At 41.2% G+C, this 15,062-nt stretch overlaps 1 protein-coding gene across 5 annotated transcripts in view; it reads right to left on the reverse strand.

Moving 5' to 3' along the window:
* Positions 1 to 15,062, reverse strand: part of LOC119649858 (calcium uniporter protein, mitochondrial) — a 629,226-nt gene that overhangs the window by 321,034 nt on the left and 293,130 nt on the right. For all 5 annotated transcript variants that reach the window (XM_038052222.1, XM_038052223.1, XM_038052221.1 and 2 more), the window contains exon 2: positions 2,062 to 2,131. In XM_038052222.1, the coding sequence (XP_037908150.1) occupies positions 2,062 to 2,131 (70 nt within the window). The remainder of the gene's footprint in view (positions 1 to 2,061; positions 2,132 to 15,062) is intronic.

Below are 15,062 nucleotides of genomic sequence, written 5' to 3' on the forward strand. Positions count from 1 at the left end.
ACAATAGGGTGGAGGTGTTGAAGTCGCCAGCGCAATCGCCAGACCTCGAACCGATTGGGAATTTATGTGCTAATGTCAAGAATGCTGTTAGTATTTCCAAACCCAAAAACAACAAAGGGATTTGGCGCGCGGCACAAGAATCGTGGAATGATATCCCCGTGGACCGTTGTCAACGGCTTGTTGGGATTTGACGCGCGGTAGAGAAATCGTGGTATGCCATCCCCGCGGACGCTCGACAACGACTTCTTGACTCAATGACCGATCGGTGTTAGGCCCTTATTAAAAATAAAGGCCATGCAACTAAGTATTAAGCATAATTAATGTTTTTTTTTACTTAAATATATTAATGTTTAAGTTTTTTTTAAAAAAATATCGAAATCTATTTTTCCTGAGCCCTCATTTTTCGCACTACTGACACTTTGTTCGATTTTTTTAAACAAAAAAAGAAATTGTATTTATTTTTCTTTTGCATACCATTACTGGATAGTTTATTTCGAAATAAAAAGTGATAAAAATTGAATGCCAAGTCAAACCCACAATCATTTGAATTGCCGTCTAACACTGACTGCTATTATTTTTCTCGCAGCTGTATTGCCGTTGAACATACTCGATATTCAATTCAATGTCGTACTCACATACAGGATGCGGCAGCATAACTTCCTTTTTTAAAATGCGCGCCACTCAGTTAGTTGATGTCATAGCGGAGCGCTAGTGGTCTCGTTCAAGAGGGGATACTGTAAAGTTTTGTCCCGACACGATTCAGTCGCCATCATGCGTTGGAATAGTGAGGAGCGTGCCTTTGCCGTTGAGGTTTACTTTTCAAGCGGATGTTCGGTTATTGCAACACAGCGTGCATTTCGGAAACAAAACAAAACATGCGCTACTGGGCTGACACCAACCTTTGAGAATTGCATCAAAAGTCTTTGCATTCACCCAAAGTCACAGTGTGGTGGGCAATTTCCTCAGCTGGAATTATTGGTCCCTGGTTTTTTGAGGAAAATGAGGTTACAGTGACAGTGAATTCGGACCGGTATGTAAACATACTACCGATTTTTTTTCCCACGGCCAGAAAATTTGGATTTGGGGGACACTTGGTTCCAACAAGACGGTGCAACAGCACACACTTCAAGAGCATCGATGGCTGTTTTGAGGGAACACTTTCCAGAGCGCCTTATCTCAATTAGAGGCGACTTGGAATGGCCGGCACGCTCTCCCGATCTGTCCCCTTGTGATTTTTTTCTAGGGGGTTTTTTGAAATCCCGTGTTTAAGTGAACCGTCCACAAGATTTGAAGACCAACATCCAAGAAGAAATTGCCAACATAACACCTGCTATGCTAACAAGAGTCATGACAAACGCCAGAAATCGGTTTACGCAATGTATGGAGAATGGGGGACGTCACTAACAGATTTGATCTTCAAAACAATGTAAATAAAAACTTTAGACATGTACCTACATTATAAAAAATAAATAAATATTTTCCGATGCATACAATAGTTTTTATTGAGTTTTGAAAAAAGGAAGTTATGCTGCCGCACCCTGCATGTATGAACACCCCCTTAAATTCCACGTCGAACCATGTAACTTACGGTATGCGTGTGCGTTCACATTTTTCACCTTTCCACCGAATTTAATGTTAATCAGTAGACAGTAAACCGATTTTAATAAGGTTTTGTTTTACACAAAACCTTCAAAACAAGAGAAACCATATCCAGTGGCTCTGATTAATTTGAAAGTACGAAGATTGGAGAATAATCTCAATATCTGAGGTAGAAGTAGCAAACTCTCTTTTAAATGAGGCGACAGAGTGAACCAGGATGCCAGGTGACTGCTTGAAATATCGTATTGAAGGACCTCGGTGGAATACTCAGACTAACCTAGACAGAACCAATTGTTGGGCCGCTGATGATGAAGTCACAGGTACTGAACAGGAAAAAAAGCAATGAATTACGTGTCCAGAGTTGAACCTGTTGAACCCTAAGAAAATCGGAAGAATGTCTGAATGATCCCACGTGTACATATTCTTGGATATATTTTATCAAATTCAAATAAATGAACTCACCTGATTTATCGTCATCATCATCAGTATCTGACTTTGTGCAAAACCTCCGTGCTACCCTACTCCACGTTTCCTGAAAAAAAAATCAATGCATTAGTAATGAGGGATTATTCATATTTTTTCATGAATAAATATTTCGCTTCTATCTTCTATCTAATCTCTTCACAATCCAAGACATTTCGTACAAAAATATTCCTTCTGCATAAAAAAACTGCCTGTTGATAACGGAAAGGGACGAGATAAGTTAGTCACGATGTAACTGCCACAGGAAATGGCCCTTCATTATAAGGGTAAATTGTTTAGTAGAATAATCGATTAGACAGTCTTATTACTGCAGAAGTAAGCACTTTTGGATTATTAAACAATAGTTTCAGTTTGATGTGTTACTTTTAGAGCAAACTAAAATTAAAAGCAATTTGAAGGTCCAAATAGAAACAATAATGCATTCGACTGAAATTCCACGGAGCCCGTGAAGGAAATGATTACTTTCTACCCCACACGACTAAGAAGTATACACTTCCTTTTTGCATGTATGGCAACCCCCGTTCTCCCTTAAACTTTCAAACCGCTCCAACCACTCCGCTGAATTTCGTGTCAGTAAATATAACTGTTCTTAATAATTCTGAAATGATTGTCTGCATGCGACAAACGGGCGATGCGGTAAACGAACAGGAACAGGAAAAGACGAGGTTCTTAGAAAGAACTTTAGTCGGTTGGGCATACTAGCAGTATGGTAAAAAGGGACTAAAAGTACGGAAGGGAAAACCATGAGCTCCTGATGCAAGTGTCTGCAATCGAAACGAAATTCGAAGGAGATGAAAACAGTGGATGGACCAATGTCGTTAATAAAACGGCAAAGAAGGAATCCAACATGCGAATTTTGCCAAAGGCAACGGAAATATCATATTTAAGTTGAAAAAATCCAGCTTGGGCAAAACTGTCGACTTTCGCAATCAAGCCAAGAACTCACTTGAGGAGAATGTCACTACACCTGCCCCCTTAAGAGCTATATACAGTGCAAGGATCTCCACAAAATGATGTCCTGAGAAGAAATCTAGGCAAAGAACAATTTAAGTTAGAGCAACTTGGTGAAGAGTATATTGTCAGTTTTAGAAAAATCTTTGGCAGTACACAAACGGTCACAATGTGACCGACAGTGGAAGCAGCACAGAAGTTGTTGTCGTCTAGAAAACTTTGATTCGCATGAGCTGTCTGCCGTCTAAGACAGACGATCTCATTAAAAAAGCACTCCAAGTGCCTCATATTTGGACATTCCGCGAAGGTATGCACCACCGACATTGATCAGTTTGATTCATGCAGAAAGCGTAGGGAGAAAAGCCAGATTGTCAAGAACCCCCCCCCCCCCCCCTTTTGTGCGAAAGAAAAAAACATGAAACCGTTAATTGTAATAAAAACCTCAGGTTTATTCAAATAAATCTCAACCGTTATAGAGCCATCCAGGATTTACTTGAGCAAACCACCTACGAATCTGAGGTTGAAACGCCATCATAAGTGAACCATACAGAAACCACCACGGTGGCGTATGGGTCGCACTGGACCGCTGCAATACAATGCACCATCAGTATATTGGTCATTAATTTTGTGTGGGCCAAAATAGGCAATATACGTATACAATTTCGCATTGTCTGAATTTGAACACATGTTAGGTAACCTTATTCTGGACACAAGGAGACAAAGCCCAAAGACGATTTCAAATTCGTGGCCCCTTAAATGGAGAAACAGACAGAATAACGCAAAATACCAAGGTCTATGAGAAACTTTTGCGCAGCTGGACATATTTCTGGTCAGTCTGCAATAGTGGCTAGTACGTCCTGACACGTTTGCGAGGACTACATTAATGGCAACCATGCAATTATTTTCGAAATATAGAGAGAGCCACAGGGTGGGTAAGAAGCAGCATTCAAAGCCGAAGGTATTAAGCTGGTCGACAAAATCATCGGACGAGCAAACTTTCATAGAAGTGTGGCGAGACCAACGAAAAGAAAGAGCTCTGAGTAACGCAATTTATCGCTAAGGCATGTGACACTCCATTCCTAGAAGATGCATATTCCCCACTGGTAGAAAGGTAAATTGGCCATCCTTCGGTGAGCTTCACATTGAGTCAAACGAACGAACAAGTGCGAAAAGAGCACGCATATAAAAAACCCCCTAGAAACCCTAAACTAGCTATCCAGCGGAGCGAGAGGGTATATTTTAACCAGTTCTGCTCATACATCCAGATCAACCATTAATGTCATGAAATTATCGGCTTTGTCGAGAACACAATTCCCGGAAAGGATAGTACCACAAAATATTCTGTGTTGGTGACCCTAGACGCAAGATGTGCGGTCAATTCGACCAGTTGCAGCGTAATACGAAAGTCCCTGATAACAATTGGTATTCGCTGCTATTGTCAACTATTTAGCGAAAAGGAGGCTGTGGTATGACAAATGACGAACACCAAGAGTACGTTGTCCCCGTGGTTTTCCCGCAAGGCTCCATATTGGACCCACTGTGTGCTACATAAATTATGATAAAATTAATCTTCTGATTCCGGGAAATGACCACCAAATGCTTGGGCGTGAAGAATACACGAAGCCAATTTCTGAATAACACATGCAGTATGCTTGTGACAAAGCGTCCACGACAAGTATAGCTCTGGCAAGAATGATACGATATAGAAAAGCCACGATGGATTTGTAGGTTACTTATTACCAGGGTAGTGATCTCGATCATAAAACAGTAAAAATTTCAGAACCGTCCCAGATGAGGCAGCATTTGTCATCTTGGGAATTATGCCGATTGACCAACTTACAGACGAGTCGGTAAACATATGCATTGTAATATTTAATCTTTATCGCAGATGATACATCCCACAAAGGAGACATCTGTGAATAGATGACAGGAGCGTTAGGAGCGCTTGGGAAATAACCGGGAAGGTTAATTATAATCTTACCCAGTTTCTCACTGAACATGGAGAACATATACTGGTTTAAATTGGACAATTCATCCAATCCTCTAAATTGCGATGGAGTCCCCGAGTATCGATACACATATTGTTCCGTTCTCGATGATTCGTGGAAGAAAGGAGGAACTTAGAGGAAATTCAATGGAGGATTCTGAAATCAGAAAATCTACCTTTTAAAGATTCCTACGTCAGTAACGAGACAACAAACAATGAACCGATCTTAATAAAGTTTTGGTCTCCTCAAAAACCTTAAAAAAATACACTGTCTGGACGCCGCAAACTTCAGAACGAAGTGGAGAGAAAACATGCGTGTATAATCATAGATATAATTCGTACAATGACATTGATTCGGATGAAAAACAAGTGGTGATGGTACTTGCTTTCAGTTGGGTCAAAGATTTTCTTGAGGAGTGATATTGGAATTCATGAAATAACCCAAGCGAATATAGCCATGTGGGGTGTCAACAAAATGTGTTGGCATTGCCACCATCATAATCAGCAATCATAATTTCCTTATAACATTGGAATATTGGGTATTGTAGCTTCAAGATGATGGACGGACTCCAGAATTTTATCTAAATTTTAAGTTAAATTTCACGGTTTCTATCATAGCTCCAATGGACTAGCTCCTGTCAAATTATAATAGCCTCTATTCAGGTGCTCCAATTCTATTCTATTCTCGATAATATTTGGGAACATCAGTCTTCAACTTTTCTATAGCCTTCAGGAAATTTAAAGAAAAAAAGTATGTCAACAAATGTAATTCACAAAGATAACAACAAGAATAAATTGTTTCAGAGATTCACCAACGCCCCTAACGAAATTGATATGCAAATGAATTTCACTGCGACCCTCAAACAAACCAGTCGAGAATGCAAAAGAAGTCCTACACCTGAATAACTTCCCGGTAATCGATTTAATGAGTACCACACAACAACAGAAGGAAAGGAACGATGAAAGTGAGTAAAATTAGGGCATTCTCGAGTCTCCAACGAGCTCCCCGTGCTATGGGAAGAAAAACTTGATTACACCCTCCTAACAACCCAAGTGTTATCCAATGGTGGGACGATGCTTTTGAGTTCAGATTTGCCACCACACGTATAATTCCCATCGCTCGCGATCCCAGTAGTGTAATGAGAATTTCATAAAAATTCTCGGGCAAATGTCCAAGAAACGTAGCAATTAAGATACCGACCTGGAAAGAATCCATAGTCAATGGTTTCGGGGACATTCTTTCTACTGTAGATTTTATAATTGCTCCATTTCTGGCCAGACCGAAATCGGAAAGCAACTCAAATTGATGGAAATCGCCGAGTTGCTAACTAATGAAAAATGATTATAAAAATAGATGAGTATCTGAAAGTTGGAACGGTTCTTTGGATATACATATATGTCCACCAGCATTTTTAAGATTTTGTGCGAAACAAAGCCTTATTAAAATCCATTCAATATCTGACTGTTCGTTGGTCTGTCCGTCTGTCACACGAGATTTGCACAGAATATGACCGAAAGGGCTCAATTAGCACTTTTCGAAAAAAATCCCATCCCATCCCATTACGATATTTGCTTAAACAGAGTAATAAATAAAGTTATCAGCTGACAACCCTACATGGGAAACCAAGGTTACGAAGTCACAGAAGGAAAGTCTGCTCCCTGTACAGACCGAATATAAGGCTGATGTAACAGAGATGCAAGAGATGCGCCCGACAGGGACTGGTTTCCTGGAGAAGAGTCACTACACCGGATATTATAGCGGCGATTCTTAGTCAGCCCAAAAATGAAACCTACTGTTATAGGCTTTGAAAACATAAGTGAAATGCTATGCACTCTACGTTTGCGAGGCAAATTTAGAAATAGAAGCCTCATATACTTTCACGTCCCTACAGAGGAGAGCACAGAGTCGGAGAAGGATACCTTCTACGAGGCAGTTGAACAGACCCTCGAAGCCTGTCCCAAGAATGATATCAAAATCATACTTGGAGATTTCAACAGTCATGTAGAGACAGAGCCTGTATTCAGGCGATACGTCGGCTCCCGTAGCTCCCAAAGGGATACCAATGATAACGGAATGCTGTGTCTCTCCAGACGGGACCACTTTCAACCAAATCGACAATGTACTCATTGAACACGGCCACCTCTAAGCCTTGATGAATGTCAGAACATATAGGAAGCTAACATAGACTCGGATCACTATCTCGTTGGTATAGGGCTAAACGTACGGAATTACGACACCACTTAGAATCCCCTCTGACAATCAGGTGAGAGTGAATACTGAAGCCATTCACAACACAGCCCATCGTAACACCTATAGGGGGAAATGGACGCCGCATCTAACAGATGTCCTGGAGATGAAGCATCAACAAATGACCTTCGCACACCTGAAGAGCGTTATCATTGATACGACCACAAACATACTTGGCCCAAGCCGGAAGAAAAGTTGAAACGGCTGGTTCATCGATTCCGCATTGGAACGGAAGAATGTTGCATACCGAGTAATGTTGCATTCTTAAAGAACGCGCGTACGCGCAAAGACTTATCGCAAACTTCGACAAGCGGAGAAGCAACTTCAAAGTCGGAAAAAGGAAGCCTGGGAAAGGGAAGGAACAACAACATGCAAATCTGATTTCCAACAGAATGGGGATATTGGAGCGATGGGTTGAGTATTTTGATGAACTGCTCAACGACCAAAAATATCGGCGAGTTGGAGGCCCCGCCAACTGAAGACGATGGAAAAATACTGCCACCACCAAGCACAGAAGAAACAATTCGTGCAATCCATCGACTTAAAAATCATAAAACGCCAGGTGCCGATGGAATTACAGCCGAATTGGTTAAATATGGAGGCGACCAACTACACCAAGCGGTTCACCAACTGATGCTCAAGGTGTGGGACAGCGAACCAATGCCTGACGACTGGTAACGAGACATTATCTGTCCCATATATAAACAGAGGGATATCACACAGAGCAGCAATTATAGAGGTATCACGTTGCTGAGTAACATATATAAGAGCCACATACGGCCAGAACACCATTGACCCAGATCTGCAACAGATCAGGTTTTTTGTCTGCGGGAAGCGATAGAAAACCTGTTGAAATATGGACATCAGTTGCACCATCTTGTCATCGATTTTAAAGTCGCCTATGACATCACAGCCAAGATAAAACTGAAAACGGCCATAAGAGAATTCGGTATCCCGACGAAATTAATAAGACTCTTGCTCCTCTTGAAGTGCACCCAACGCGAAATGTACAGTTTACCTTCATCCAGATTGGAGAGGTGGCACGAGATCTCGGTCTACACTTTAATGTAGGCAAGACGAACTACATGTTGGCAACGTCAGCGCCAAGCAACAAGGAACCAACAACATCGAATCACAGTGCTCAAACGAAAATAATGAAGGTAGGAGACGTTGAATATTTCTTCTAACTATAATCGAACATCATAACCGATAACAGCTATGACGATGTATTCCGCGCACGGTTGTTGGCTCCCAACAGAGCATATTTCAGCTTAAAAACAAGTCGGGAAACCGGAAGCTGGCCGCTTCAGGTATGAAAGGTTTTGTTTGCTTCTTCTGTGACTATATTTGGGTATAGAACTATCCCATTTGTACGTAGCCCGTTATGTAGATGAATTTAGCACGTCTGACTACCCACTTTATTGTGATATTGATATTAATTGCAGTAAATTTACACGTTAAAGTCAATTTTGAGCTACTGTATCTTTGTTAGTAATAGTATGATTTTGATCAAACTTGGGGATAATATGCTTCATATTATATTTTATACTACTGCCAACTTTTACTCAATTTCCCCAAAAATATGGTAATATACTATTATTGACTTAATTTGTACAGATATGGAGAGTAGGTCAGAGCACTATATAGAGGCAGCTTCATGAATTTTTTCAGATTTTTCGGTTGGGTAGTTTCTGAGAATGGGTCCGTTAAAGAAATCATCACTTTCCACCCCTCCTACTCCCCGCCTCTTTAACAAACCTAAAAACTAAGATCGGCTTCGAAAAGTACTAATTAAGACCTCTCATTTGAAACCCCACATGACTACATTCGGTGAAAAAAAATTTTACACCCCCCCTTTACATGTATGGGGACCCCCTCCCCCTAAATTCACCCTAGAAGGATATCACTCACTGCATGTCTGGGGGTCCACAGTTCCCACCTTCTCACCAAATTTCGTGTCAATCGGTAAAGCCGATTCTGAGAAAAGTGCTTGTGACAGACAGACAGACAGACAGTAAGACTGAGTGCGAGTGTGGCCCTGGCAAGAATAATGCCGAACGTGGGAGGGCCACGCCATGCTTCCAGGTTGCTTATAGCTAGGGTAGTGAGTTTGATCCTGCTCTATGCAGCTCCAGTTTGGGGAAAGGCATTGCAGGTTACATTTAACGCTCGGCATTCAGGACTGTCTCAGATGGTGCAGCATTCGTCATCTCTGGAATGATGCCGTTTAACATCTTGGCAGATGAGATGACGAATATATATAATGCGAAGTCTACCTCTCCTTTAACGCAGACGAAGAACGCCGAAAGAGAGAGATCGCTATATAGATGGCAAGAGCGTTGGGAATGCTCGGGAAAGGGTCGGTGGACACACAGGCTCATCCCTGCCACCAAGGAGTGGTTGGAGAGGCGGCACGGTGAGATTAATTATAACCTTACTCAGTTTCTCACGGGGCATGGAGGATATTGCCAGTACCTGTTCAGGTTTAAACTGGACAGCTCACCCGACTGTCCAAACTGCGAGAGGAGTCCCAGAGGACCCAAAGCACGTATTCTTCCACTCTTCAAGGTTTGTGGTGGAAAGGAAGAACTTTGAGGAGACTCTAGGAGAGATGCTCGTACCAGAAAATCTGGTGCGAAGAATGCTAATATGTCAGGAAGACTGGGATGCGATCAACTCCATAGTCGTATCTATCCAGAGCAAACTGCGAAAGGCGAAGGAGACCAGAAAAGCGCGGTTGCGTACGCCGCGTAGAGACGAAAGGGGACCAAGCTAAAATAAGCTGACTCCGCCCCGTGATGTAATACCTTACCGTGGTTCTACGGGGCTTGGAGGGAGTCGGAGTGGTTTTGGTTGGTGAGAATCTCACGGGCTGGGGTGTCCAGGCCAGTGTCTTTTGAAGATTTCCACCTCCTCAAAAAAAAAAAAACATTGAACCGATTTTAATAAGGTTTTGTTTTGCAAACAAAACCTTAAAAAACTGTTCAGCTTGAAACTTATCATAGGGTCAAAGCTCTTGCTGTACAAAGCTATGATCCTCCCAATCCGATGCGAACTCTTGGCCGCGTTCAAGAGAAGAATCCTGCGAAGAATTTTTGGCCCCCTACATGAGGGTGGATACTTCCTTAGCCTACATAATCGAAATCTATGAGCGATACCACGACCGTTAGGTTGTGGATAAAATCCGATCAGGACGCCAGACAGCTTTTAGGGATATCGAATTGGTGGACCTGGGCGCAATACCGGCAGGCCTATCAGATGCCGGTTGTTGCGCCGTTGATGATGATACATAATATTTATATCTCCCAATATGTGCATATATTTGAAAGTTTGGAAATATATATATGAAGGAATGTTTTGAATTTGTAGCTATCTGCGAAAAAACGTGCATACACACATACACACATAAGATTGTGTACATCTTAACCTTTATATCAGAAGTACCCAGCTTCCGGTATTCCGGCTTGTTTCTTACTTAGATAGCCACTTAGGAACGCATTGAACGATGCGGAAGAGAGGATGGCATAAGTACTGTGGATGAGAAAACTCATTCAATTATTGATATTTAATTATGCCACAGCAATTGATTTCTAGTACCTTGACTAATGTGAACATTTCATTTCCGTAGATTCATTGGAGAGATCTTCAAAAATAGGGGGAGAGGTTACAGATTTGAATGAAAACACTTTCAATCAATACAATAGAAGTAATTGTATTAGAAATTCATTTGAAAAGCAATGGCATTGCTCTTATGAATTTGTGATTTCATACGATGCAATGTTTGGAGTTATAATTCGACTCAACACCAATTGAGCTTACTATATTTGGAGGCAATCCAGTTATACAAGCAGAGAATTTGGTAGATGAGCAGAGAGAATGTTCAGGTCGATAATTGACTGAGTTACATATGATCTGGTGCCATTGCAGTGCATTGCAAAGTAACTACACCTACAAATCTCACCATTTCGTCCAAATCAGTTGAACAGATTACATTTCGGTATTCATAAAATATTGAAACTACAATTGGATTGATTTTATTATTCAAATGATATATTTCCTTAATTCATGTACGTATAGTAATGGCAAACTCAAAATAAAAACAATAATGAATTTCAATTAGGAACAGACAGACAACCTTTAGATAGGCCTATAACACCACATTGCCCTATTCGACCCCTGAATCAAGAACTGAGCAAATCGGAATTTTCACTTTGGCATGCCGGGCTTAAACTCAATAAAAGCCGAACTTCAGTGGTTTTACAGGCATTATATTTTATGTACATTCATACACATATAACTACTGTATAAGTTTTTCATTGAGTACTCTTCAAAATTTATGAATAGTATATGTATATCTTAACTGTAAAGTACTTATCAAATTCTCACAATTGGGTGTAAATAAAGAATAAGAGACTATATGAGACTATGTTTATTTTACAAAGCAACAAACCAACAGCAAACAATACAGGACTTAAATTCCAGGCATGGTGTTGTGTTATCTCTAATATCATTGTAGAGTTTAAGCAACATTTTTAAACCACTTATTGTCTCTGATACTTGTAGTTTTTTTTCCGATAATAGAAACACGAAGCTCTTCTTCCAACAAAATGTTTATTGCGTATAAGTATGTATTTCCACAGCTCTTTTTCTAAGGTTACCTTATTAAAATCGATTCATTGCCTACCTGCCTGTCCGTCTGTCTGTCACATCCACTTTGTTCAGAAACGGCTGAACCAGTCATCGCGAAATTTGATGAGAAAATGTGGCGGCATTCTGTGTTAGTTTGAAGGGGGTGTACATTTTTTTCCATAATATATGATCATACTGAGTGCCAAATGAAAGAGCTCGATTGTACTTTTCGAAATCCTATTTCTGATAGTGGATGAAAAATAGGGAAGTGGCGGCTTAAAATGTGTGCCCCAAAAAAGTGAAATAGATCTCGTTCTAGGAGGCTATCCAGCCGAACAATCTTCTAAAAATTAGGATGATACAGTTACATGAAATCTAGGCCTCAAAATACATTTCATTCTAATATCTGATTAAATAAAGAAAATAATACATCTTACTATATTTTGTCATCCTTTCATGCTAGAAGTACAAGATTTGGCATTGGTATATGGGATATAGGGATAATATAAAACATAAAGTGAGAAGAAAGAATGGACTCCAACTACTAGTAACACAGTTGAAAAGGTTAAAACTTTGGTTTTCATGTAAATTTATTGCATTCTAAGATGTGTATGATGTCATTATCATCGGTCTAGGCCTGCCTTAATAAGGAACTCCAGACATCCCAGTTTTGCGCCGAGGTTCACCAATTCAATATCCCCAAAAGCTGTCTGGCGTCCTGACCTACGCTATCGCTCCATCTCAGGCATCGATATTGCTCTTATAGACTTTTCGGGTGGGATCATCCTCATCCATACGGATTAAGTGACCCACCCACCGTAACCTATTGAGCGGGATTTTATTCACATAGATTTCATAGATTTCGTCATTATGTAGGCTACGGAATCGTCCATCCTCATGTAGGGGACCAAAAATTCTTCGGAGTATTCTTCTCTCGAATGCGGCCAGGAGTTCACAATTTTTCTTACTAAGAACCCAAGTCTCCGAGGAATACATAAGGACTGGCCAGGTCATATTCTTCTACAATAAGAGCTTTGACCCTATGGTGAGACGTTTCGAGCGGAACAGGTTTTGTAAGTTGAAATAAGCTCTGTTGGCTGACAACAATCGTCCGCGGATTTCATCGTCGTAGCTGCTATCGGTTGCGATTTTTGACCCTAGATAAGAGAAAGTTGTAGTCTCCTATCTTTATTCTTGCCGTTTGACCAGCGCGGTTTGATGTTGTTGGTTGGTTGGTTTTTGGTGCTGACGTTGCCACCATATATTTTGCCTTGCCTATATTGATGTGCAGCCCAAGATTTTGCGCGGTCTGCTCGACCTGGATGAAGGCAGTTTGTATGTCTCGGGTGGTTCTTCCCATGATGTCGATATCGTCAGCATAGGACAGTAGTTGAGTGGACTTAAAGAGGATCATACCCCACGCATTTATCTCGGCATCACGGATCGCTTTCTCGAGGGCCAGGTTAGAGAGGACGCATGATAGGGCATCCCCTTGTCGTAGACCGTTGTTGATGTCAAATGGTCTTGAGAGTGATCCTGCTCCTTTTATCTGGTCTCACACATTGGTCCATCGGCTCCTGGCGACTTATGATTTTTAAACCGATCAATTGCACGGACTGTTTCTTCTATACTTGGTGGTGGCAGTATTTGTCCGTCGTCTTCCCCAACTAGCCAATGTTCTGGTTGTTCAGTAGCTCATCAAAGTACTTAACCCATCGCTTCAATATGCCCATTCTGTTGGAAATCAGATTTCCCTCTTTGTCTCGGCAGGATGAACATCGAGGTGTGTAAGGCTTCATCCTGCTGACTTGTTGGTGAAACTTTTTCTGTCTGTGAAGTCGTTTCTCCGCTCAACGGAGTTCGTGATAAATCTCCGTGCGTGGCCACGTCCTTTGAGAATGCAACATTACTCGGTATGCAGCATTCTTCGGTTCCGTTGCTAGCTTACATTTATCGTCAGCCAACGACATAGTGATCTGAGTCAATATTGCCCCCCCTACATGTTCTGATATTCATCAAAGCTGAGAGGTGGCGGCGTTCGATTAACACGTGGTCAATTTGGTTGAAAGTGGTCCCGCCTGGAAAGGCCCACGTATGTTTGTGGACCGCTTTCCGCGCAAACCAGGTACTTAAAACAACCATTTCGTGTGACACTGCTAATTGGATAATCCGCAGCCCGTTATCATTTGTATTTTGATGTAAGCTATAGGAGCCAACGTATTGCCTGAATACAGGCTCCGTGCCTACTTGACTTTTGAAATCTCCAAGTATGATTTTGATATCATATCTGGGATATGCTTCGAGGGTTCGTTCTACTGCCTCGTAGAAGGTATCCTCCGACTGTACAGTCTCCTCTCTAGGGGCGTGAACGTTAACGAAGTTTATATTTCTAAATTTGCCTCGGAAGTGTAGAGTGCATAGCCGTTGGCTTATGTTTTCAAAGCCGATAACAGCAGGTTTCATTTTTTGGCTGACTAAAAAACCTACTTCGAGCACATGGTTTACTGGATGACCGCTATAACATATGGTATAGCGACTCCTCTCCAGGAAACTGGTGCCTGTCCAACGCATCTCCTGCAACGCTGTTACATCAGCCCTATACTGGGACAGGATATCGGCTAGCTTCTTGGTACCTCCATCTCTGTACGTTCCATGGGAAAATACGCAAATCGTTATTCCTTAGGAGTTGCCGGGTTCGTCGTTGTGTTATCCGTTCAGTTAGAGGCTCCTGTTGTTCGGTTTTCCGTGTAGGGTTGTCAGCTTTACCCAATCCCCAAACTGGAGGAGCAGTTGGTATAATTTATCCCCCAGGCGGGAGTTCCCAGCGGTCACCACGTGGAGGTGGAGATAGGGTTTGGTAGTAGAGCTGTTGGTGCTGGTTCAGCAGGCGTATCCCACTACCCTTGTATGACGTCATCATCATATAAAATGAACTTATATGAATGGATGAATGAAAATGAAAATAATCGGAATAATGTCGCATAACTTTTTTTTTATTTTTGGTCTAAATTTTTCAAAAAAAATCCTAAAAGTTCTTCGGAATATGAATAATATAATGTCCAAATTTGATTGAATTCCAATTTATTTTTTTTTTTTATTAAAAAAATCCCAAAAAATACGTGAAAATAGACCCTTAAAGAGATTTTCCTATGTGACGAAGAAATC

Source organism: Hermetia illucens, chromosome 2 (genome assembly GCF_905115235.1).
Source record: "Hermetia illucens chromosome 2, iHerIll2.2.curated.20191125, whole genome shotgun sequence".
Taxonomy (NCBI): Eukaryota; Metazoa; Arthropoda; class Insecta; order Diptera; family Stratiomyidae; genus Hermetia; species Hermetia illucens.